Source organism: Castor canadensis, chromosome 13 (genome assembly GCF_047511655.1).
Source record: "Castor canadensis chromosome 13, mCasCan1.hap1v2, whole genome shotgun sequence".
NCBI lineage: Eukaryota > Metazoa > Chordata > Mammalia > Rodentia > Castoridae > Castor > Castor canadensis.
In genome coordinates, this window is record NC_133398.1 from 34,205,952 (window position 1) to 34,232,133 (window position 26,182).

At 50.0% G+C, this 26,182-nt stretch overlaps 1 protein-coding gene across 3 annotated transcripts in view; it reads left to right on the plus strand.

Annotated features, from left to right (window-relative positions):
• Positions 1 to 6,908: 6,908 nt before the first annotated feature.
• The window catches only part of Anks6 (ankyrin repeat and sterile alpha motif domain containing 6), a 48,927-nt gene continuing 29,653 nt past the window's right edge, over positions 6,909 to 26,182 (plus strand). For all 3 annotated transcript variants that reach the window (XR_012440369.1, XM_074051392.1, XM_020152765.2), the window contains exons 1-8: positions 6,909 to 7,258; positions 14,591 to 15,093; positions 18,838 to 18,882; positions 19,518 to 19,722; positions 21,044 to 21,150; positions 23,303 to 23,451; positions 24,303 to 24,501; positions 25,187 to 25,236. Coding sequence is in view for 2 of the 3 variants with exons in the window: in XM_074051392.1 (XP_073907493.1) it covers positions 6,909 to 7,258; positions 14,591 to 15,093; positions 18,838 to 18,882; positions 19,518 to 19,722; positions 21,044 to 21,150; positions 23,303 to 23,451; positions 24,303 to 24,501; positions 25,187 to 25,236 (1,608 nt within the window). In the remaining variant the exon portion in view is untranslated. The remainder of the gene's footprint in view (positions 7,259 to 14,590; positions 15,094 to 18,837; positions 18,883 to 19,517; positions 19,723 to 21,043; positions 21,151 to 23,302; positions 23,452 to 24,302; positions 24,502 to 25,186; positions 25,237 to 26,182) is intronic.

Below are 26,182 nucleotides of genomic sequence, written 5' to 3' on the forward strand. Positions count from 1 at the left end.
CACAAACCTGTAATTCCAACACTAGGGAGACTGAGTCAGGCGGCTCTTGAGTTCAAGGCCAGTCTACATAGTGAGACCCTGTCTCAAAAATAAAAAGAGGGCTCAGAAGAGCCTGGCTGGAGTTAGGTCAAGGGGAGAATCTTTTTCCCAAGACATATGTTACATCATGGTGCTGTAACAAAGATAACTAATATTATTAGAATGGTAATATTTTGGAAGTGTTTTGGAGACCAGTTGCTAAAATGTTTTATAATTATAGACCTTTGTTGGCTTTAGGGGCTTTGGGAAATTCTTTGAGTAGGGTCCACAAGGAACCCTGGCTGCTAAGGTGACAGGGGAGAGTCAAATCACATCTTGGGTTAGTCTAGAACTCCCTCTGCTGGTGTTCAGCTCATGGAAAAGACCCACTTTGTGTCTCCTGTGGAAAGACAATGGAGGCTGTTGTTTTTGTTGTTTGCTGCACCAGAGGAAGCAGGTGCAAAGTTTTTTTTTTTTTTTTCTTCTTCTTTTAAACAAGTATTCTCAAAGGGACCACAGGCCAAATCTGCTCCGTGCTCCAATTCACACACTTTATGGATGAGAGTCTGACATACAGAGTGGGGAGAGAGCTTTGAACAACTTAGTGGCTCAGGTGGAGTTAGGATCCACACAGAGCCTGCAGTTCCTGGCACCCCTTGAGCAAATCTCCCCCAGGATGCAGAGGGGCACAGGGTGTGCAATGAACCACACAAAGCAGCTGCCACGTAGGACAACCTGCTCTGCCCTTATCAGACTCCACCCACAACACTCAGGGCCCCTCTGCTTCCTCCAGGAACACCAGGGAAGGCCTGGAGCCCTGCCTTTTGGCCTCTGTCCAGACACCCAAGGCATTTAGGATCTGTGGTTAGATTAGAAAACAGACAAGGATCACAATTCATAATGGCTCAGCTATGCTTGCCAAATTGGACTGCTTCTTGATAGACATTCACTTGCAGGAAAAGAGCAGTAGAATAAGGCCTTAATGGCAGAGGTTAAAGCCCCAGGTGACAGAAAAAAATGAGCGCCTAGTGTGTGCTGTAAACTGCTAGAACTGATTTTTCTCCTAATTGTCTCACTTCATCCTAGTGACAACCTTGCACAGTACACAGGTGAGGAAACCTAGACTAAGAGAAGTGAAGTGAACAAAAGGGGAGGGGAGAAGAAGAAGAGAGAGGAGAGGAAGGAAAGAAAAAAAGAAAGGGCGGGAGGAAGAGGAATCCAACATAAAATTATTGGATGACAAAACAATTTATTAGCTTGAGGATCAATGTTTTTCACATTCTGTAAGGCTTCTAAAATGACACAAAGTCAAAAGACAAATCAGAAAAAGATATGTGCAGATGATAACGTTTACCTAGCATGTGAATCAAGAGGGAAATAAAAAGAGCAAACAGAAATAAAAATCGTCAAAGGATTTGAATAGACAGATCCTCCCCAAAAGGATAGAAGTGGTCTATAAATGTGCCCAGCCTCTCTACTTAAAATGCATGAAAATTAAACTTGCTGTGAAATAGTTTTCACCTATCAGATTGGCAAAGATTGAAAAGGTTTTTAAATCCAAGTGTTGGCAAGGATGTGAATAAACACAGTTGTGCAGGCTAGCATAACCTTTTGGAAAGCAATTAGGCAACATCGATTACAAATGTTAATGTCAATATCCTTTTGAGTCTGCAATTCATGTCTAGGAATTTATCCAACAAAAACAAACTCACAAGTGCTCAAAAGATAGGTATACAAGGAAGCTTATTGCAGTATTATATAGAAGAGCAGGCAGTCTCAAACAAGCCAAATATCCATTAGTAGATTATAAAGTATTGCGTGACCATACCATCTTGTACCAGACCATAACCCCAGTGCTGTTAATAAGCAGAAACTACTTCAAGGTGTTTGCGTACAAATGTGTTTAAGATGTGTTAGGTTAAGAAAAGCAAGCTGGGGCTATATGGATAGTATAATCTTATTTTGGTGAAATAATATATTTTAATATATGCCAAGGGAAAAATGAAAAGGAGTATTCACCAAACCATCAGCTGTTCTAGTTATTTCTGATGGGTGATATCTGTGATCCTTTCACTTTAATTAAACTTACTCATTTTTTCCAGCAAATTTTTGTTGATCACCTACCGTTTGACAGGCAGTGTGCTACTAGATTCTGGAGTAGTAAACGCCATCCAATGCCACTGATCTCAAGGAGGTTGCGTTTTCTTATTGCAACATCATTATAGAATTCTTTATAACAAACATCGTTATCTTATTGGGGAAAAAAACATGCATTTAAAGGTAAATAGTCTGGTGTAGTGGTACACACCTATAATCCCAGCTACTCCGGAGGTGGAGGTAGGAGGCTCTCCATCTGAGGCTGGCACAGGCAAACACTTCAGACCATATCTGAAAAATAACTAAGTCAAAAGGGACTGTGGGTGTGGCTCAAATGGCAGAGCCCTTGCTTAGCGAATCTGAGGCCCTGAGTTCCAGCCTCAGTATCCCCTCCCTCCAAAAAAATGAATATTCAAGAGGTTATTTCAGTCCAGAGCCCTGATCTCCTGACAAATCCACTGCATCAGTCTCTGGTCTCCCTGGTGCCCTACTCCATCCTTCCAATCTTTGTCTTTCCCTGAAGCTACCTAGCCCCCACCTGTTCTTTCTGCCCCGCTGTGGCTGAGCTGGCCCGTGAAGCTGGGACCCCTTCCCGTGAACTGATGGCAAAAGTTCACAAACCATCTCTTCTGCTCTTATGTGGGGCTGTCTGTGAGCAGAAGCTGAGTTCCTGCCTTTTGACACACAAAGCCAGGCACGTGAGCAGTTATCAGTAGATACTCGAAGGCAATTGTGTTGGCCATGCAGGCGTGCTGCTCAGCTGACCATTCAGAGAACCTGCTTCGGAGCAAGCACAGTGACCGAGCTGCTGTGCCTTCAGAGCCTCTGTGGCGTTCTCTGGCTTCTTCCAGCCAAAGAACAGCATGGGGGATAAGCTGAATGCAGGACACCTCGCCTCCCCCTCTCCTTTCTCAGTGTCAGACCTGCATCATGGTCTGGAAGGCTCCCTTTCCTTCTCCACCTTCCTTCTTTATCCTTCGAAGGCATTTTCCCCAGCAAACAAGTAAACAGCTAGGCATCTGATTCTCAGAGGACCCAAACTGCCACAAGGATCAATGAAAAAAGTGCTGGGAGGGAATCCAAGAAATAAGGAAACTATAGACAGCCTTGCATAAGAGATCTTTGTGAATCGTGCATCCCCGAGTCACAAACTTTAAGGATTTACCTGGGAATGATGACAAAATGCAGGTTAGGTTAGGTGAGCTGGGGTGGGCTGGAGATGTCATACTTCTAACAGGCTACCTGGGGTGCTATTGCTGCTGACCCAGGTACTACACGCCAAGCAGCAGATGCAGGGCATCTTCCATTTGCACCTGTGTGTCTCCACTTGCCCTGGCCCTGTGCATTGGTTGGGAGGCTGACTTCTGGGATGGCACCAGCAGGCTCCCAGCCTCTGCCTTCTGGCTGAGTTTCCAATGAGGAGCACCAGAGGGCAGAGGAGAGTGAGGTCATAGGTGTTTATCCCCCTAGGATCCTCCCGACTGAGCTGCTACAGGTTGGCTGTGCCCCTCTACCCAGTGCCATGGCTCCTAGTAGGTAGCTCTCTGCTCTTTTCTCCCTGGCAGAATTCCCATAACTGCTCCTCCTTTCTACTCCTCCAGGCTTGGGGTGGTAACTGCTCCCAGCATTACTAGCCCTGGAGTCCTGCACCGTCCACGTGGCTCTTAGTAAACCCTGTCTGCTCTTCTGTATATGGTCCTTTTGTAAATATTCCTCAGTTCATCAGCCAAGTGTGCCATCTGTTCCCTGCTAGGACCCTGACTGCCATAAACAATGTTCAATGCAAGGTTTGTCATAACAGCAGAATACTGGAAACAAGCCAATTGTTTATCATTAAAAATAATTAAATAAATTATGGCACATCCCTGAAGGATGTTACATACAATCATTGACTGACTATAGATAGGATGTAGCCAATCTATAGTCACCTACATGGAAAGATGTCTAAGACATTTGCTAAATGAGGGGGGAAAAAACAGAGGAGATTCAAGAAAGTATACCTCGTAGAACCCGTTCATTAAAAAAAAAAGAAAGTAAATACAAACCCATTCATTTCAAAAAGTAACCATGAATTTGCTAAGGCTTGGGTTGCATGAGAATGGCGACCCTGTTCAAAATAAACCTCGCTGAAAAGAATGAGGGTGGGTGGGGATTTTCTGACTTGGTTTTTTTCTCCCAAATTGGCTTCCCTTTGTGGTGTTCTTACTCACAGGCAGGCTGTCCTCCACTGGTGGTAAGAACTAACATCAGTTTGGCTTACAAGATCCTGACATCCTGACAGCTGACAACCTCATCGGAGAGGTTGTCCCAACCTTCCAATGGCTTCAGCAAGATTCCTGGGCAGGCGCCAATCAGGATGAGCTGGACCATGCGCTAACCACTGATCCACAGGGACTGATTGAGGAGGAAGACTCCCCAAGAGAAATGAGGTCCTAGGATGAATATTTGCAGTGGACACTTCTTTCTGGCTGCCAAGCATCTGAACCTTTCTCCTGTATTGATTGGTGAGTCCTCCCATCTTCTAGGGCAGAGCCTGTCTCCCACCACAGATGCTGAAAACACCAGAAACTCGTTTTCTGTCAGGCGTAACCTGGGATTAGGCCAGGCCAATCAGACACTTCCACATCAGACTCTGAATCTGAAGCCAGTGATGCCAAAAAGGACATGAGCAGACTCCATCCCTGTATAGGGTGCAGGTATGGCACAATTTGGGGCATGGTTCCTGCTTGGAGCCTCCAAAACTTAGGCTCTCACAGGATCTGTGAAATCTGAAAGAATCTCATACCAAATCCTCCTGCTGCAATTATCCGGAGGACTGGCTTCTGCTGCCTACAATCCAAAGGCTGGGTTAATGTCGACATCTGGCATTAATATGTATGCTTGCATGTGCATGAAATATTTTTTAAAGATAAATGTGAATATTGGTTACCCATAGGTAATAAGACTGGGAGAGCGGGGGAGGGAGGAACAGGGCTTTTAGTTGGAAATTATCTTTTACTTTTCTAATAAACAACTAGCCAGTAAAAATATGAGAAAAGATACCTGAATACAGAGAATAAGACAAAGGTGCAATTACTTGGGATTGTCAAGGAAACAAATGGCTTCATTAGAAATTTCAGCGGTGTCTCCCTTTCTCCCACCATTGTGGTGAGTGGGGCCCAGTTACTACCTCAGATGCTGAGCTTGAGTGGTTAGCGCTAGCCCTGTAACTCACCTGCTCAAGCACTTGCTACAGCTCCCTACTGCTCACAGAACAATTTTCACACCCTGCTTCCTGGCACTGAAGCCCTTTGCAGTATGAGCCCTGGGTATTTTCCAGACTTTTCCTCACCTTTACGCTTTACCCAGAAGACCTTTTCTTCCAGCCCCAATCTTCAGGGCATTCTTATCTTCTCTGATATACCAAAGCCTTCCTATAGCCTCATCAAGTTTTGCTCTTTACATTAATGAGACTTGGCTAACAGTTGCATATTGAGCACCTACAGTATGTCTGACCCTTTAACAGTTTGGGACCACTGTGTAGAGTCTGGAAAGCAATTACTGCCTCATATCAGTGTTAATGCTCTCACAATGTGCAGGTGGCAGATGTAAGTTTCTTGGCAGTGCTGCTCTTGACTGACCCTCTTACCCCATCCTTTCCCTCTGCCTGGGTGGCTTAACCCAAACATCTTCCGTGACTTGCTTTCTCACTTCCTTTAGATCTTGTGTTACGTTTTGAGTGACACCCTTGTCCAACTATTTACAATAATACCTCACCGTCTACCCATTCACTTGGATTCATGTTCCATTTGGTATGTCGGCAGTGCTCACCACCATCCAACGTGCCATTACTCGCGGGTGTATCTACAGCCTGCATCCACAGCACAGGAATACAAAGACGTTATCTTGTCCCTCAGGTCTCCCCAGCACGTGGAACTGTGCCTGGCTGCAGGCACTCAGTAAGTACTTGTTGAGGATGGGAAGAGCACTGGACCGAATGTCAGACCGGAGCCCCAGGCACAGCCGCTTGCAGAATAGCTGGGTAGCCTTCAGAAAGACCCAACGTCTTTGGGCTTCAGTTGCCTCTTCGGTCAATGGGAGTCATCCGAGCCCCGGTGGCTCTCAGGCCTGCCCCTCTGGTCCAGCAGTGGTTCTCCACCCTTGGCGTGCATTACAATCAACTGGGAGGCTGGTTAAACTTCAGGCTGCCGGCCCCACACCCGGAGATCAGACCTAGTAGGTCTGGGGAGCGACCAGAAAAGTCTGTATTTGTAACCAAGGACCGCCGATGAAGACACAAAAGGCACGAGAGGCATTTATGGCCCTGCCTAGATGGGGGATGCCTACGTCGGGGAACAGAGCGGACCGATTCGTTTCCTAAGTCAGTTAACAACTAGGGAACGCCTGTGAAGTGATGGGCAGCGAGTGGAGAGTCCGGCGGGTGAAGCGATGGACTCAGATCCCGGCCGGATCTAGTGACTCGGGGAGCGCGCGCGCGAGGGGTCGAGCCTGCTCTCGGAACCCAGCACCGGGCAGGAAGGCTTCAGGGCCGCGGTACAGCGCCACAAGCGGGCGCCATAGAGTCACATCACAGGCCGACCCGCGGGCCAGGGAGGCGGACGTGGCCCTAAGCTGCCCGGAACCCGCGATCCCCCCGCCCTCGCACGCGGGCGGTGGAGACGCGGCGGCGCGCCCGGCACACAGTAAGGCGCGGCGTGGCGCGCGCGGGCGCGGGCGGAAGGGGGCGCGGGCGCGAGATCCGGGGGTGGAGCCGGAGCGGCGGGCAGGGCCGGCGGGCGCGGGCCGCGGCGGCGATGGGCGAGGGCGGGCTGCCCCCGGCCTTCCAGCTGCTGCTGCGCGCCTGCGACCAGGGCGACACGGACACCGCGCGGCGGCTGCTGGAGCCGGGGGCTGCGGAGACGGCCGGGGGCGGCGCGGAGTCCGAGGCAGGGGCGGAGCCGGCTGGGCCCGAGGCGGCCGGGCCCGGGGCGGCGGCGGCCGGGGCGCCGGTGCCCGTGGACTGCTCGGACGAGGCGGGCAACACGGCGCTGCAGTTCGCAGCGGCCGGGGGCCACGAGCCGCTCGTGCGCTTCCTGCTGCGCCGCGGCGCCTCGGTCAACAGCCGCAACCACTACGGCTGGAGTGCGCTCATGCAGGCGGCCAGGTGAGCGGGGCCGGGGACGGAAGCCCAGGGCCCCTGCGAACGGGACGGTGACTCTGAGCAGATTTGCCAAACTTGATTCAAGTGCACGGCTTCTTGATGAACATGAAATCGGAGTCTTAGACGCTCGCGCAGAGCCTGCAGACCCGGACTCCTAGAGGCGCTCATTCATTCCTTCCTGCGACAGGGTTTCCTACCTGCCTACCCACCCGTGGCATTGGGGCCCCTGTAAAGTCCTCGATCTAAAGCAGCTCGCAAGCTAGTGGACGGGATAAGCAAAGGAACAGGGCTGGCTGCGAAAATGTGGGTAGCTATGGGGGAGCTGACCCGGTTTGGGTCAGCGATGGAAGGGTTTTGGTAAAAGGATATGTGTATATATCCACGTGGATACCTGAGGATGTGTGATAATTAACCAGGACTGAAAAAATGGGAGGAGGCCCACAAAATGGGAAGGCCAGGCAAAGACGTAGTAGATAGCAAGTGGTAGGACAGCTGGAAGGATGTTCTGGCTGGGAAGGGGCTGAAGGTAAAAAGAAAGAAGATGGACAGGCTGAGAAAGCCCCAGTAACCTATGGGCACTGGGGAATCTTGGAAGGCTGTAGACAGTGAATGACAGGATGAGATTTACCGAGTGGAGAGGTCACTTTCACTGCAGTGTGAAAATGAATTGGAGGGGAAGGCTAGAGTCAAAGACTGGTTAGACAACTGCAGCAGCCCAGGTCACAGGTTAAAAGTGGACTGTGCAGAATGGGAGGCAGTAGAGGGAGAGGGTGGAAAGATTGAGATACACTCAGAAAACAGATCTTGGTGACTGGTTGACCCTGGGGAATGGAAGGGACAGCAAAGACCTCAGTTGGTAGTAACAAATGCACAGAACTAGAGAACATGGGACAAGGGACAGTTTTGAGAGTGATCCTGGCCACGAAGCCCACATCAAGTAGGGGTCTTTATGGAGGAACCCCAAGAAACAGGGTCCAGTGGTGCCTGGAGGACAGAGGAAGGTCTGAGCCTGGGGATACAAATATGGAGGTTAGCCTCATATTGGTGACCACGGGAATGCTGGGGCAGGAGGGCTTATCCAAGGTGAATGTGACGTGAGAAAGATGCCTAGCAATGGTAGCTGAATATATTGGCCATTCCTGCGGGACAGTCACCATAAACCTGGTGGCTTTATTAAAATAGCAACCTTTTATTTAGCACACATATTTGCATTCTGGTCTTTGCACAGGTCTCACACACTGTGTTCACACCATCTTCACATCTGTGTAGGTAAGCCAGGTGGCCCTGCTTCTGAGGGTTGTGGCCCCAGGGTGAGTGGACTGTCAGGCTAGCCTAGGCTTGGTCACAGGATAGCAGCAGGGTCCTTAAGATTGGAAGCATACAATAACTGCTGCCACATTGGGCACTATTGTCACCATTTCACTGAAGAAAACAATGGAGTCAGAGAGGGCCTGTAGGCTGACTGGTGCCACACAGCTATCAAGTTGATTAGCCAGAATTTCAGCTTGGGTAGTCCAAGTTCAAGACTTGCCTGTTCTTAACCGTCTTACGGGGTAGAACACAGAGAAACACTAGTATTTAAGGGTCAGGGATAGCTGGAGTGGCTGAAGATTCAGGAAGGGTACTGGTCACTGGGGAGGGTGAGAGAAGACAAGAGAGCAGTGAATAGTGAGGCCTTGGTGGGAATGAGCAGGAGTTGGACACACAGACAAAAAGTGCAGATGGTCCTTTCCCTGTGCTGGCCGTAGGGTCAAGGAGGATGCTTGAACAGGCCAGAGGTTTTTAAGATGGAGGAGACTTGAGCAATCTTACTTCCCAGTGATCTGGATCACAGAGGGATAATTGGTTTCAGTTGTGGGGGGGGGGTTGTTAGGTTGAGTTAACATTGTTCTTTGTAGAAAAATATGTTCTCAATTCCAGCCTTTTTTAAATGGATCATTTAATTTTTGCATAGATAATATGTTGACACATTTCAAATATAAACCATACACATGTGCAGTGAAGTGGCTCTTCCCTGTCCACCATCTCCCTAGCTCCACTCACCCCTTGGTGTTGTGGAAGAGTTCAGCCTTCTAAAGTTTCTCTATGTCTGATTTCTCTACCTTGGTATTATTGACATCCTTGATGTAGGATGTTCAACAGCATCTTTGGTCTCCAGTGGACACCATCCTTGGACACCATTGACCTTCCCTGCCCCCCAGTCATGGTAATTAAAATGATCTCTAGATGGTGCCGCTGGGAACGCAGCTCAGTTGTGACGTGTGGCTGCTGTTCACCTGGGTGTACTCTGGACGGTGTCTTATGTACCCGTCCAGAAGGTGGGCATCCTTTGTCCAAAAATGCAGTTTCTTTCCCAGAGCAGCTGAGGTGAACTAAAAGCCTTTTGGGCAATTGACCTTTCTTCTAGGTTTCCTGTCTCTTGCAGTGGCTCCACCCACTTTCCCAGGTAGTAAACTGTCCCCCAAAGCCTCCACCCGGCACCCATCTTTCTGTGGCAGCCCTTGAATTGCTCTTCTTGTCCCTCTGCCTTCGTGCAACAGACTTTGGAGGGGCTGCAGCTCACTCCCTCCTTCAGAGTCCTCTTCAATTATCCTCTTAGCGCTTTCACATGCTCCTGAGATGAGTGTTAGGTCATTTCTGCCTCTCCTGCCATGGCTCCCAGCCAGAGCCCTCAGCATGGCATGTCAGACTCTCATATTCAGATGCTGACCCCCAACCCCCATCCTAAATTCAGGCCTAGATGATTTCAGCCAGGCCTTCTGTGAGCCACTCTGCATTTTTAAAACATGGAACACTGAGCATTTACCATATGGCAAGAACATTGTCCCCACTTTACAGATGAGAAACTAACTAAAATAAAATTTTTGTTGTTTTTTGAGATGAGGTCTCACCATGTAATCCAGGTGACTTGGACCTCAAGATCTTCCTGCCTCAGTGTTCCAAGTGCTGGGATCACAAGTGTGGACCACCACATCTGGCCGAGAATCTGAGATTTAGATTATAAAATATGCCCACCAGCAGACAGCTAGTCAGAGCCGGCTTGGGGATGGGGCACTGCAGAGGCCTTTCTGTAACTACATACAAGAAGTCCCTTCTTCCCTTTCTGACCTCAGTGAGCCCCCCCTTCCTCCTCACTCTCCTCCCAGCTTCTTCCAAAAAGCCCGCCATGCTGTGCCCCTGTTCTCTGGTCTCAGAACTGAAGGCCTCTGTTACAGTGTCAGCCACACTCCCTTACAGCCCATTTGCTTCCTTGGTGGTACCCATATCTGTCCACACATGAGATCACCAGGATGCTTTTCCAGGTAGAGATTCTGGGTTCCCTTCCTGGAGATTGTGATTTAGGAGGCTCAGAGTCTGGGGAGAACTCCATGTGAGAAGAGGCTTCCCAGCAACTCTCTGGCACTGGAATGTACCTTTCCCTGAGCCTCCCAGGACACTCGCCCAGTGTGGTTTCTCTCCAGCGCTTAGACCCCTGCTCACCAAGTTTTTCTGTCACCAGGTTCTGGAGGATGGTCCACATTTCTACGAATGTCTACTTAATGTCTCTTAATCTTGGTGGGGCACGAGGCTCAGAATTAACCTAAGCTCTGATGGTTAATAGTGAAATAACTGTTTTACACTTTTAAAGGGCTGTCTTCCATAAAATTTGGTGTTGTCTTCCCTATCACTCCCAAACAAGAGCCTTTGCTCTGCCTCCATCCCTCCTCCCTCCTCACACCTGTGGTGTCACAGGTGCTGGTTCAGGAGCACTAGTGTTGACATACTCCCTTGTCTGATCCAGTGCAGCTGGGGTAGTGGCCTCATCCCAGGAGAGGATTAGAACTCACTCTCACCTGTTCACTGAGACCAAAAAGGGCCAGGCCACTTTAAAGTCTGTTGTCTGTCAGTGAGATTCCAGCTGCATCTGGCTGGGTGCCACCTTGCCCAGGTCGAGGTGTGCTCCAGCTGTCTGCTGCCTCGTCCCCGTGAGAGCACTGTGGAGGGCTGGTATGCAGGGAGACTTCCCGAAGGGTATGGCAGGGTGGCCCGTGGGTGGCCACTCTCCCATCTTGTGCTCTTCTTCCCTGGTCCCCACGTGCCTCAGAATCCTCAAGAGAAACTGAGCAGCGGACACTTAGAGCCTAAGCTCTCGGGGCTCCAAAGCACGTCACTGGTCAGGCCAGGCCGCCAGAAGCCTTGTGCCTAGACTTTAAGGCCTTTAATTCCTGTAGAGGTTTCCGGTTACATTGATGGGTTTTCCTATCCATAAAATAATAGGTAGCCTTACTGAGCACCTACTTCATGTCAAGCACTGTGCTTGGGGCTTTAAACATATTAGTCTACCCTAAACCTTAGGAAGTAGGGCCTACTGATATCCTTTTACAGATGAGGACTTGAAGCACAGAGAAGTTAAGTTACTTGCCCAAGGCCACACAGCTAGTAGTGGCAAGGTCAGATTCACACTCAGGCAGGTGGTCCCAGAGCTGGTGCTCCCAGCCATGAACTGGCAACTGAGAACTTCCCTGTTAGTGTTGGTGGCAAGGAAGTGACTTGTTCCCATTTGCCAGTGACTTCCAGCCAGGGGATGGAGTGGCACAGTGTTTACTCTGGCTCTGACCTCACCTTTGGCCTCCATCTCCCTGTCATTCCCCCACCTGCCCAGGTGGCAAAGTTGGACACTCAGCCCAGTACTGAGAGTACTGGGAACATGTGCCAGCTCTTCAAACACAGGTGTTAATTCTGAAATTAATTAGTAATCACAGCACCTGCTCAGAAAGCTCCAAGCATCCCTGGCTCCACTAATCACCTATTAGAAACTTAGCATCCTCAAGATCACACCCGTCTCCCTTGAATCCTTTGATATTTTCAGCCTCTTTGAATACTCTCTGGGGCTACCTGAGAATTCAGGAAACATTCTAAATTTCAGAATTTCTGCTTGCATTCAGCCGTTCCTCTGTAAAAACAGTAGACTGGAGGAGCTAAGATTTAGAGTGCTGGGGTCTAGGTTTGACTGTCACTGTCAAATTGAGATGAATCACTTTCCACTTTAATGTTTAGCTCCTTATCTGTGATATGGAAGGATTTGCTACAGCTTTGGGGGATGGGAAGGAGCCCAAAGGCATCTTTTCCAGAGTGGTGCAGTACCACTGAGGGAGGCAGAACTGTGGACGGGAAGAGACTTGCCCTAAGGAGCAAACTGATAACCTAGTCAACAGTGTGTAAGTGTGATTTGTGTTTATTTAAATTTCAGTAACAGGCCTGAAAGTAAAGGCCCTGCCTTACTGTGGGATGGAGCCACCAGACTTTTAGATATAGATTGTGCAAATAAGGCTTTTGCAGTGTTCAAAAAAAAAAAATTCAATGAGATAAGCATCTGAAAGCACCTTGTAATCTTCTGTTGGGAATTACTCTAGATCTTATCTTGTGCTGATAATAAGCAGTGTAATCTTTTTGGTTTTTTTTTGCTGCACTAGGGTTTGAACTTAGGCTTGCTAGACAGACGTTCTACTGCTTAAGCCATGCTGTCAACCCTAGTGCAATCTTAAGATCTCTGCTCCAACAGAGGACACAGTGGTCCTCCTTACTTCCACTGCCTGGACTCTGTCCTCCATGCTCATCTCAACTATGCATTCATTAACTTATTCCTTTGAGCTCCAATATGGCTGGGAAACAAGAATGTGTGAACCCGTCCTGTCCTTGGGCAGACTCAGTCAACCGGGGGACACGCTATTCTCGAAGGAGGGCTCAGGCACAGACAGAATTGTGGTACTCAGAAGAGGGGTACCTGGGCTGACCTGCTGGGGGTCTGTCTGGAAGCTGCGCAGAGGAGGAGGTGAGCTCTGAGCTGGACTGAGTGTGTGCTCAGTGGGCACAGGTGGGGGACACTCTAGTTGGATGGCACAGGGGTGGGTAGGAGACAGGGCTGAGGAGTGCACGTGAGGAGGGTGGGAGTGGGTGGCATGGGAGCTAGGAAGAAATGAGGCAGCCATCTTTGGACACTGGGCAGCTGGAGAGTGACCCTTAGACTTAGGTCTGGGGGCTGCATATGGAGGATGGGCAGGTGGGAACAGGTCTTGGGGCAGCTTTCTCCTGAGTGTATTTTAGCCTGACTTGACCTCTTTGCTCTGAGAGAAGAAGCCCAACCTCCCCCTAGCCGCTGCTGGGGGAGCCAGTTCACCAGGCTCTCACTGGCTCCCTGGAAGGCTGAGGTGACCTGGTGCTGACAAGGTTCATGTCCCTGAAGGTATTTGTAACTTAAGCCTCAGACCGGAGTTCAGCCCTGGCCCTGCCTCCACTGAGAGGAGGGAGGCCAGGTTTAGATGAGGCACGAAGAATCCCACGTCTGGGAAGGAGGGCTGAGCAACAAGCAGTTCAGACTGCCACCTCCCACATGCAGCTGTGACCACAGAGTTGGGTCCTGAACCTTGCACTGTCGGCCCCTGTTTTAGTCACTGTGCTCTGACACACTCTGGTGAGTCCACCAGAACACCTCAAATCAACTTTTCTGCCCGCAGGTTTTGAGCGAAGTTAGAGATTTTGCTGGGAAGAGGCGTCTGGCTTCCTCTGCTTGGTTTAGGGAGTCGGCGAGCTCACATCTGCCTTCCCAGAACCCCAGCTCCACCTAGCAGGAGCGTCACCGGAGGTCTAGCACAGGTCATGTTCACATTCCTGCCAGCATGTGGCAGCAGGCCTCGAGGAGGGGCTTGAGCCCCTTTGCCAGCACTGCCCACCACACCTCTTGGCATGTGGTGGGTGTGTTGGGAGCTGGGGAGGGCAGAAATGAATCACATGTGGCCGTGCCTGTGGGGAAATCAGAGCTCAGGCAGAGAGACAAATTACCCAGCCATAAAGCAGAATAAAATGAACTCTGAGATGGGGGCAGCGTGGTGGGGGAAAAAGTGACAGCAACCAGACCCACACAGACCTGGATTCTAACCCTAATGCCAGCCCTAAGCAGCTGGGTGCCCTTGGCACATTTGGGAATATATAATGCTTCACAATTACCCTAGCTAATGTCCACATCCAGCTACTTTTATATACAGTCATTACAACACCCTCGATGTGCATACAATTTATAGCCCCACTACAGATGAGGAAGTGAAGATGTGAGAAAGCTGAAACTCTATGACAAGGTTAAGCAGCTAGTGGGTGGGAGAGCTGGACTCACCCCAAGGTAGGGCATTCGCCGTCCCATGACGGTGTGTCTACAGTGCCTGTGTGGTGCCTGACACCAGGCTGAGGGCTTTTATTTTGGGCATTTATGATATGTTGGTGGTTGATGAGAAATGAGGATTGAGTGGGCTGTTTGCTATTCAGTGCTCTGTATTTACTGTCACTAATTCATCTTCCTGGCAGATACGGGCATGTGAGTGTGGCACACCTCCTTTTGGATCACGGGGCCAATGTTAATGCCCAGAACCGGCTGGGGGCCAGTGTGCTCACGGTGGCTTCCCGGGGGGGCCACCTGGGTGTGGTGAAGCTGTTGCTTGAAGCCGGTGCCATCGTGGACCATCACAACCCCTCAAGCGAGCAGCCGGGGATGGGCAGCAGCAGGGACGAGCCACTGGACATCACAGCCCTGATGGCCGCTATCCAGCATGGGCATGAGGCCGTGGTGCGTCTGCTGATGGAGTGGGGCGCAGACCCCAACCACGTGGCTCGGACTGTGGGCTGGAGCCCGCTGATGTTGGCAGCCCTCATTGGGAGGCTCAGCGTGGCCCAGCAGCTGGTGGAAAAGGGAGCCAACCCTGACCACCTCAGTGTGCTGGAGAAGACGGCCTTTGAGGTTGCCCTTGACCGCAAGCACAGGGACCTTGCAGACTTCCTGGACCCACTGACCACCGTCAGACCCAAAACAGGTCAGGCTTCACCGCCACTGCCCTTCTATGGCTTCACAGACCCCAAGATTGCCCAACCTGAAGGGCACACAGAAGTCATTCGAGTCCTGCTCTGCTGGCCTGTGGGCCTTGAGCTGTGGGGTGCTCATGAGTTGCACGAGAGTACCTGTTCTGTGTAGAGAGCCTGACTTGGTAGCCATGGGAAATAGCCCCTTCTCCCTCACCAGATGGCAGCAATGCAGGTGGTCCTGGGATCTTTCTAGAGCAGAGGTCAACAAACTTTTTCTAAAGAGTGCTAGATAATAGCTTTTGTGGGCCCATAGTCTCTATTGCAACTCCTCAAATCTATCAGGATGAAAGCAGCTGGTCTAATATGTAAATGAGTGGGTGTGGCTATGTGCCAATAAACTAGTAAGTACAGAGATAGGCAGTGGGCGGAGTTTGGTCCACAGGCTGTAGTTTGCCTATCCCTGATCTGGAGCAATGTTCCTAACCTCATCTGCCAGCAGTCAGTCTCCAATAGTGAATTTACATGCAGTTAGGGAAAATTCATTCCTTTTGAGTTTTGACAGCTTGCTTTTTACACTGTTTTTTTTTTCTTTTATTATTCATATGTGCATACAAGGCTTTCCCCCTGCCCCTACCCCCTCCCTTACCACCCACTCCGCCCCCTCCCTCTCCCCCCAACCCCCTCAATACCCAACAGAAACTGTTTTGCCCTTATCTCTAATTTTGTTGAAGAGAGAGTATAAGCAATAATAGGAAGGAACAAGGGTTTTTGCTGGTTGAGATAAGGATAGCTATACAGGGAGTTGACTCACATTAATTTCCTGTGCGTGTGTGTTACCTTCTAGGTTAATTCTTTTTGATCTAACCTTTTCTCTAGTTCCTGGTCCCCTTTTCCTATTGGCCTCAGTTGCTTTTAAGGTATCTGCTTTAGTTTCTCTGCGTTAAGGGCAACAAATGCTAGCTAATTTTTTAAGTGTCTTACCTATCCTCACCCCTCCCTTGTGTGCTCTCGCTTTTATCATGTGCTCAAAGTCCAATCCCCTTGTTGTGTTTGCCCTTGATCTAATGTCCACATATGAGGGAGAACATACGATTTTTGGTCTTTTGGGCCAGGCTAACCTCACTCAGAATGATGTTCTCCAATTCCATCCATTTACCAGGGAATGATAACATTTCGTTCTTCTTCATGGCTGCATAAAATTCCATTGTTTACACTGTTGTTACTTGCATTGCAGGGCCTTACGCATACGAGGCTGGCACTCTGCCACTAGGCCATGTCCTCAGGCCTGAGTTATAGTGTTTTTCAAGCACTTGTTAGTATGTGAAGTTTTCGTTTTTCTTTTTGCCATCTTTCTGGCTTAAAGGGTTATTTAAGTAATCCTGAGCAAATCTGCTACAGGACATTCTGCATTTCAAAACTGGTTCTTCGTGTGCAGTGGGAACCTTGAAGTAGTGTCACACACAGCCTGGGTCCACAGCAGCACAGGCCACAGGGCTGACCTGTTGACAAGACCCAGTTTGAGTCTAGTCTCCCACTCTAGCGGTGTGGACTGGGACATGGCGACTGTCCCTTTAGGACTTCGGTGTCTTCTTCGAGGAAGCAGTTGTAATAAATGTGCTTTTCGGCTGTGAGGTTTGCAAGTAGGCATGGGGTTATGCTTGGCATGCAGACAGCACCCAACGAGTGAACGCTATTGAGACGTTTTTATTGATCACACTTCTTTCAGGTATTTACAGATATTTATTACGTGTCCACTGTGTACCACACGCCATTCAGTGAGCAAGTGAGACCTGAATCCCTGCCTGGGGACCTTGACCTCTACAGGGGGAGACAGGCAAGGGTTAGGAAATAGACATATTAAATAAACTATATAGTGTGGTAGAGGATGCCATGAGGTTAAAAAAAATGAGACTAGGCATGGTGGTGTATGTCTGTAATCCCAGCTACTGAGACAGGAGGATCACAAGTTCGAGGCCAGCATAGGCAAAGTTGACTCAAGCCCCCATCTGAAAAACAAACTAAAAGCAAAAGGGCTGGGGCAGTGGCTCAAGTGGTAGAGCACTTGTCTGGTATGCATGAGGTCCTGGTTCAATCCCTGTGCCCGAAAAATAAAACAAAATAAAAAACAATGAGGACAAGATAAAGAGATGAGTGTGGCAGAGCTGGGATGACACAGGCTCCTGGAGAAGGTGATTTCAGTGGATTGGAGTGCACCATCTGGGCTCTTGAAGAGGAGCCCTAGGGAGGGAAACAGCAAGGGCAAAGGCTGTGCTATTAACAATAACATAGAGTTCTAGATACTAATCATACTCCCTACCTCTTCCCATGAGATGCCAGGCAATCCACCCCCATTGTGACTGTGTTGCTCCCCAGTCTCTCCCTCCCATAGTGGCAGGATAGGGCACCCTTGAAGCCATCGCTGTCATTGTGACATCCCACTCCAAAGCATCCCCCTGGAGCTGCTCTGACACAAACACACCGAAGCCCAGGGTGAGGAGGGGACCAGCCCAGGGTCATAGGACGTTGGGGCACAGACTGTCACTGATTAATTCATACCACGTGGCTGCTTTGCAGCCAGCACTAAGGCCAGTGACACACTCTTCTATAAAGGGTCCTGGCAGGGGAAGGCCCAGGCCCAGAGCATTTGGGTGGTAAATAGCTGAGATGCAGCATCATGTCTTGATAGGCTCTCACAGGCAGTATTAGACGTGTCTATGGTCATAGTGGTACTCCGCATTGAGAATTCTAGCGTTAAGTAGGTGACCTGACTGGGACGGTTCCCGTGACAGGGAACAGTTCTCTTCAGTAGGGCTTCATTTTCCACCTATGTTAATCACCTGATCCCTACAGCAACTGAGTGGTGTGAATGTTGTTCCCAGTTAGTGATGAGCGACCAGCGGGTTCTAGAAAAGTGTGCTCAAACTCAGGCTGACACTAGACTTGCCATTCCTCCCAGCTGCTGGACTACCTACCCTAGTGAGTCCAGAGCCACAGGTGTCCCCTCCCAGCTGCTGTGTCCCAGGATGCTGTATGTGGTCCCCAGAATACAGGCTGGCCATGAGGATGGCTGCCTTCTAACAGAAGCGGGAACTCACCGGCCCAGGCTGAGAGGGAGGTGTGGTGTGAGGGAGGAGCTCACATTGGGTATAGGGGTTAGGAGTCAGGATTCCCGTACCAGCCAAGGAGCCAGGTCCACTGTGAAAACACCCGGGGAGGGGGTGCTCACTGCCAGGCAGCTGTGTCTGGACCAGGGCAGGGAGTCACATTCTGATTGCTTAGTACTTTGGAAGGAAGGCAGGAGTTGACATTGGCTGTTCTGGTGGCTGAGTCTGTGACCTCCCATTGAGCCCAGCTGCTTGGTGACTCAGGCTCCTCTGCCTTGGAATTATCTCATGGTTACACATTTAGTTTTCAGAAGAAAGCAATCATTGTTGCTTTGTCAAATTCTTTCAGAAATCTAGGTTTTTAGATGGAGCTTTTCAATATATCTAAGAAAGGACACCCCAAGTTGAAACACTTAGAAACAGTTGCTTCATTAGTATTGGATGGGGCAATGGCCTGTCCCTGGACGTTTTCAGAACTGAGCGGTCAGACCTTTCCAGGAAGCTATTGGAATCCATGCTGTGTGGGTTTCCGGCAAGATTCATTCTGAGAAGTAGATTCTTTCCAAAGCTAGGCCATTTCATGGTACCCTGTGACTTTGCTGTTTTATCAAATCTTTCCATCATTAACTTTAGAAACCTTTGTTTACCTAGATGAGGAGAAAAGACGACCTGATATTTTCCATGCATTGAAAATGGGTAAGTGCTTTGAAAGATCTTTTGAGATGTTTTAAGAACACAGGCCCACGTTCTCCCAACCTATACTTCCAAGGGCAGGCAGAGTATTTGACTGAGATACAGGCAGTTTGTTGTTTCCCAGGTGTCTAAGTTCAAGACCCTTACTTATTACTGTGTACTGCCCATAGATTCTGACTGCTCTCCCAGGCTCCCACCATTCTGCCAACCAGACACTGAGGCTGTGCCCTGGCTTCTCCCTGCCTCTGAAATGCCTCTTTGCATACCTGCTCACTCCAATCTCTTTATGGCACAGGACTATTTAGCCCAGGATTTCCTCTCTTGATATAGTCTTTTCCTCTAGGAAGCCCTCCTTGACCCCTACCCCCAGTAAGACCTAAACTCCTGCATGCCCTTCATCTCTCTTCTTCATCTGCTTTCTTAAGACACTAACTGCACTTCTGTCCATTATTGTGCTGTCTCCATCCTTGTGGATGGAAGGATTTGAGTGGGGCTCTCTCTGACCCTTCTCAGTGGCCCAGTGATGCCCAGCACCCCACTGCTGACAGAATCAGCCAGTGTTTGTTCCAGGGGCCAATTGGATAAATGAGCCTGTGGTGCCAGCACTGTGGGTCACCAGACTCCTGCCATGTTTGCAGGAAACTTCCAGCTAGTCAAGGAGATTGCCGACGAAGACCCCAACCACGTGAACCTGGTCAATGGGGATGGGGCGACCCCGCTGATGCTGGCAGCCGTCACAGGGCAGCTGCCCCTGGTGCAGCTGCTGGTGGAGAGGCACGCCGACATCGACAAGCAGGACAGCGTGCATGGCTGGACAGCCCTCATGCAGGCCACCTACCATGGGTCAGTGTCCCTTCATTCTGACCACAAGGGGGCAAGCAGGTGCCCTGCCTGGGATGGTACTTTCTGACAGGGTTTTCTGGTCCTGAGGTGCTGCATTTAACTCCAGGGTTCTGAAGACATTGAGGCCTGCAGAGAAGATGAAGCAGCCCAGGCTCATGTCAGCCTGTGTCCCACCTCTACCTCTGTGTCCCACCTCTACCTCTGTGTCCAGGCTTCCCAGTGGCCATGAAAAACCATGCAGCGGGAGTATTTTAGAAAAAAACATGTTTCCCTTGGTTGGTTTCAGATGCATAGTATGCTTTGTCCGTTTGGAGTTTTCACAGTAAGGTAGAGACCTTGTTATGTGGCCTCTCTGGGAAGTGAACAGCCGTCACTCATATGGGCTTCTCGTGACACTACATGGCAAGAGTTATCCTGACCTTCTCTTAAATGAGCGTCAGCATGTGCTGGGGCTGTGAGTCCCTACTCACTGGTTCTCCCAGCCAGGTGGCTGTCACTGATGTGGAGGGTCCCCGTTTGGAGGGCATCTCATAACTGCTGAACGGCCTGACTCCTGTTAGGAGTGCTCCCCTTGCCCTGTTCAAGTGATCTGGTCACACCCTGCATCATCAAGAAGTACTTGTCCTGTTTGAAGTCTCAGACTTCCCTGTCAGACCGTGCCCTGCGTGAGGCAGTCACAGTGGGGAGAGGACTGGGGACAGCAGTGAAGTCTGCCGAGGGTCAGTAGCCAAGTGTTATTAAGCAGAGCCCTTGGTTTTCATTTTGGTCAAGGAAGGGATGTTTAGACTGATTTAAACCACATTTGCATTGACCTGTTGAGAGGTAGGAATGAGGTATGAGTGATTGCCCACGCCCTGCCTAAATGCTCAGAGGCTGAGTGCCAGAGTTAATGTTGTCATCCTTGTTGCTCAGTAACAAAGATGTGCTTGTGCTTTTACTGGGAAGATTAGTCAATTTCATGTTACTATAACAAAATGATTGAGGCAATTAACTTATAAAGCAAAAGGTTCACTTTGACTCATGGTTTTGGAGGTTCTAGTCCAAGATTGACAGCTCCTTTGGTGAGGGCACCAGATAATGCCAGTAGGGGAGTAAGTATCTGAGACAGGAAGAGAGAGACAGAGAGGCTGGACCCTACTGTACCTTTGAGGGCCTACCCCCGGTGTCCAGTGGACCTTCAGAAGGCCCCATCTCCTAAGAATTCATAGCACCTCCCAGTAGCACTACCTGGTGGCCAAGCCTTTCACACAAGAACTTCAGGAGGACACTTAGTACCGAAAATATAGTAGGGAATGTAACTGGCTTCTTGTTCCCTCCCCAGGAATAAGGAAGTTGTCAAATACTTACTGAACCAAGGGGCTGACGTCACTCTTCGTGCCAAAAACGGGTACACAGCCTTTGACCTGGTGATGCTGCTGAATGATCCTGGTGGGTTGTAGATCTGCATGTCCCTTCTCAGCTGGGAGCCAGGATGGTGCCTCCCCAGGGAGCTGTGTTGGAAGCCCTTGCTTATTCATGGGGAAGCCAGTCTGCAAGGTCACCTCATGACCTTGAGCCAGGCACTCCTCTCCAGTATAGTGGGCAGATGGGATGGGGCCAGGCCATGGCAAGCCTCCCCAGCAACAGGGTTCCAGGAGTTTCCAAGGAGGGAGGGAGAGCAAGGACACTGGCTCTGCAGCTCCCTCAGGTCCTAGAGCTATGTCTGGGCTTTGCAGCAGGGGCGCCAAGTGACTCAGGAGCAACTTTAAGGTCCTTTGACAAGCAGAAGCCGAGCTGAGGTAGTGGCCTCTGGCTCACTGGGGGAAGCTGCAGATCAGGGGTACCAGGCTGGGGACTCAGCATTTTAGCCTCCTTTGATCCTTACCTGGCACTTGGTGCTCCTTTCTGGTCCTCTCCTATTGTGACAAGCCGTCTTCTGGGACCTCTTCACTAACCTCTTCAGTTAGTGGCAGGGTCTCTGAAGTGTCATCTCTGTTGTTACCGTGGAGGTTCAGCCCAGACAGAGACGCTCAGATGCCTTTCTGAGCCACCAGGCTTTGAACCCTGGGCCAGGATCCCAGCTGCTAGCTATGGGGACAGAGGTCTTTGACCTCTGCAGTCGAGTGGGGGACTCCTGCTGCCACTCTTAGCTGAGCCCTTTGGCAGGGAAGCCCTTTCCAGTCACCAGCACTGTCACCCATGGCATTCTCTGCTACAGGCCCCATATGTCACAGTCACTCACCCTCAGAGAGGTTTGAGAGACTCAGAGACTCATATCCTCGTGTAGAGACAAGGCAGCAAAGCCTGGGAATGATCTGACCAACCAGAGAGGAAGTCCCCTGCTCCAAGCTATGGTCTCACTCCACCTGCTCAGAGGTCTTCCCTTGCCCAGGAGTTTGTGGTATTCAGAACCCAAGTCCCCAGCTGGTGACTCCAGCCAGTCCACATGCACTTTTACTCTTTCAAAGTGTCTCCTTCTGGTTCTTCTCCCATTTCTCTGCTCCCTTCCCCCATGAAACAGTTGGCCCCGGTGGATAGTATTTTCCTAGTGGGTTTTCAATGAAGTTTTTTGTCCAAAAATTTCCAAGAAACACGTGCCCATTATTAAACACTTGGAGAAAGAAGTAACAGTCATTGAAAGGAAAAGGCATTGTTAATAGTTTGGAGTACTTTCTTCCTTATAAAATGTCTACTGCTTTATTCCAAAGGACATTAAAGGCCAGGTGTCAGTAGCTCATGCCTGTAATCCTAGCTACTTAGGAGGCAGAGATTAGGAGGATTGCAGTTCAAAGCCAGCCCAGCAAATAGTTTGCAAGACCCTATCTTGTAAATACCCAACACCAAAAAAGGGCTGGTGGAGTGGCTTAGGGTGTAGGCCCTGAGTTCAAACCCCAGTACTGCAAAATAACAAACAAACCAAACCAAAGGGCATTAGAAAGGATAGATAGGCAGGTGGAGATGGAGGTGAGACCTGGACAGTCCCTAGCTGTGATCCAGGTGGGGCTGCTCTGCACTCCTCTCATAGCACATGGATACATTCACCAGTCTGGAAGCTTTGAGTATTTTTTTCTTAATCTTGTTCAGTGCTTTTTTTTTTTGAAACATCATAGTTAGCTAATAAGTAAGAGTACTTAACCTCTCTTAAACTTTTACCATCTGACAGTTACTTTTAAGTTCTCAACAAAAATTTCCTTGAATCCTCAAGTCACAGTTTTGTGGTTGGTGTTAATGTCACCTCCATTTAAACCAAGCACAGAGAGACTGTAGTTTACTTACAGTTAAACAGTAGGGTGGGGAAGAGGCAGAATTTGAGCCACTGTAGTCCGGCCACAGAGCCTGTATTTTTCAGCAGGCATCCCCTGCCTTGGTTGTGGGAGAGCTTCAGATTTTTGTTTCTGGTGGAGTAGGTGAAACCTTGGGGCTTGTGTGTACCACCTTGGAAGATCAGATGGAGAGGGAGGAGTTGAACTCAGACCTCTGGGGTTGCATCGAACCTGTCTCTGAAGAGCTGAGTTCTAGGGCTGACAAGGGTCACCTTGAGCCCCTTCCCAGGCCCCAACAAACATATTTGCAGGTAAAATGCTACCTTTTGTGTTCATAGACACGGAACTTGTTCGACTGCTGGCATCTGTCTGCATGCAGGTGAACAAGGACAAAGGCCGGCCCAGCCACCCGCCACCCCTGCCCCACTTGAAGTTCAGACAGCCTTGGAGCATCCCAGTGCTGCCTGATGACAAGGGTGGCCTGAAGGTTTGCCTTTCTCTTCTGAAAGGGATTCAGAAGGCTGGGTGGAATGGGAGACCCTGCCACTTCCTGTTATCTCAGGGCTAGATTAGGTGGGCGGTCCCAATTAGCTGACAGGTGAGCTGGGGGAGCAATAGGAAATGAAGGAAAACTAGGGTCATCATACCATCTAGGACAACTCTGGCTGCTTTGCAGTGTGGGCCATGTTGCCAGATCTTCCTTTTTCTTTTTTCAGGACAACCCAGAAACCCAGATTTTGTTATGGAATCTTAATCTATAAATGGAGGAAGTTTAAAATTTCTACATGGCGTAGTCCTGAGCTGGCCACACCACTGTGCTTCTTTGCAGGGTGTCTTTTGGCCTCTGCTTCACTGTGTCAGGTGTTTGTGGATTGTGTCACTCAAGGTCTCCCACAGTCCCCATACTACTTCCAGGGAATGCCACAACCCAGTGGGGAGGATCAGTGACTGCAGCCGATGGCCCAGGCCTTGGCACAGCCACCTGACTCCTCTTGATCTATCACTGGATTAGGAAGGAGGTGGTGCCAGGATCCATGTCAGGGTGTTTGCCTTTGTGTCCATCTGTCTGTCTCTGTCTCACTGGAAGACCTCGAGCAGGTCAGATCCCTGGCTGGCCCTGCATTTCTCAGTCTATAGTGAGGAGATCAACTGGATAAGGAACAGAAGAGTCACTTCCACCTCGAGTCTGTTGGGAAGGTTCAGGAAGCATTCAGAGGGCAGCTGAGTCTTCTTGGGAAGGGTGCTGTGGCCAGTTGGTAAGGCCTGCCTGGCACCCTTCCTGGTGCCACCCTCCTTGCTGGCCCTGGAGCTGACCTCTGCTCTGCCTTCCCTTGGCAGTCCTGGTGGAGCCGAATGTCCAATCGATTCCGCAAGCTCAAACTGATGCAGACGCTGCCCCGCGGGCTGTCCAGCAACCAGCCCCTGCCTTTCTCTGATGAGTCTGAGCCAGCGCTGGACTCCACGATGAGAGCAGCCCCCCAGGACAGAACCAGCCGTCCAGGGCCCCTGGATGCAGCCCCCATGACCAAAGATAGCGGTAAATAGTAGCTGGCAGCAAGTGGGGCAGTGTTTCCAACAGTGGCTGAGCCTGTCCTGTGACCCTGTATTCCACCTCCTGGCTCTCCTCAGGTGGGATGATGTTCCCAGAGCAGTGGATGTTCTGGGAGAGGAGATGAAGGCAGGACTCTGTGCTGTGGATCCCTGGGCTCCTGGCTTGTACTTCCTGCTAGGGACCCCAGCCAGGCAGGGCCTCTCACTTGCCTTAGTAGGTGGCTTCCCCATCTGTCCAGAGAGATTGGTTTGTGGCACTGGAAGTATCTTGAAATGGAGTGAGTTTTCCGTGGGCACTGGTGGGGGGGTTCAACCCACTGGGTTGCTTTGCCAGGTTGCTGAAGGAGGCTTCCACAGTGGAAGGAAAACTGATTGCCTAAGGTCTGATTCCCCTCCCTGCACCTTTGGCACCGTTGTCTGAGACAGACTATTGAGTGGGACATTGCACTGTCTGATTCAGCACAGCAGCAGTTTATGGAAAAGCTAAGGCATGCTCTGAGATATCTCTTAAATGCCTTCCATCTATTAAAATATTGAACACCAATTGTTACTAAATATTTAATCAGCCCGGACAGTTGGCTTTCCAGGATGAAGGCTGTGCAGCCGCTCATCTTTAGGCTGGGGTCATAGGGGTGGATCATTCAGGAAGCTTCCTTCTATTTGTCTCTCAGGTCCTGGGAGCCTGAGAGGAGAGAAGGAAGATGCGTTATTGACAACCATGGTGAGTGTGAAAGCATTGGAGGCCTCTGCCAGCCATCAGTTGATGGGCTCATATGGAGGGCATGGGAGTTTGCCTTGCCGTGGCGATCGCAGGTGGGGTGGAAGATCAACTGTGTAACCGCGGTGCAGCATTGGTCCCAAGGAGTCAGAACAGACAGTAGCCCTGAACTGGGTAAGCCGGTGCCGGTGCTTGGTGGCCAATTGAAAGTCCTGGTCATGTTCTCAGGTGGGGACTAGAGGGGTGGCAATTGATAGCAGATGTAACATCTCACTTTGTCGTTGATTATGGAGAACCATAGGGAAGGGTGAGTTTCCAGTCTGGGAGAGTTCTCAGTGTCCTCGTCTATGAACTAGAGATGTGTCAGGATTATTAGTTCCCAAATAACTGGCATAAATGAGACAGCAACTTCTTTTCCTCAAGTAAATAAAGTTCAGGACAGGGAGCAGGTTCCATGGAGTTAGGGACCTAGATTCTACCTGTTGGTTCTCATGATGACGACGTCTATTCTCAGGGTCCCTTCTTGGTCCAAGGTGTTGGCTAGAGTGCTGACCATTACTGTGCGTATTAGTCAGACTTTCCTTTGCCGTGACAAAATACCTCACTAAAACAACTTCAAAGGAAATACTTATCTTGTTTTTATGGTTTCAGAGTCTGATCACTTGGCTCTATGATTCTGGGCCTGTGGTGAGACTGAACAAACATCATGGCAGAGGAAGGGAGGGGAGAGAGAGAGAGAGTGAGAGAGAGTAGTATCTGTTATGTGAATTTAGGTATATTGTTTCACCTCTCTGTGCTGCCAGTTCTGTGGCATAAGAGCCAGCAGAGGGCAGTACTGGCGAGGACAAGGCTGCCAGGAGCTCACCTATAAGGCGTAAACAGCATCAGAAACTAGCGTCCAGCCAGCACCCTGATCCATCTGTTCACGTACTTTGCCAGGCCAAATGGT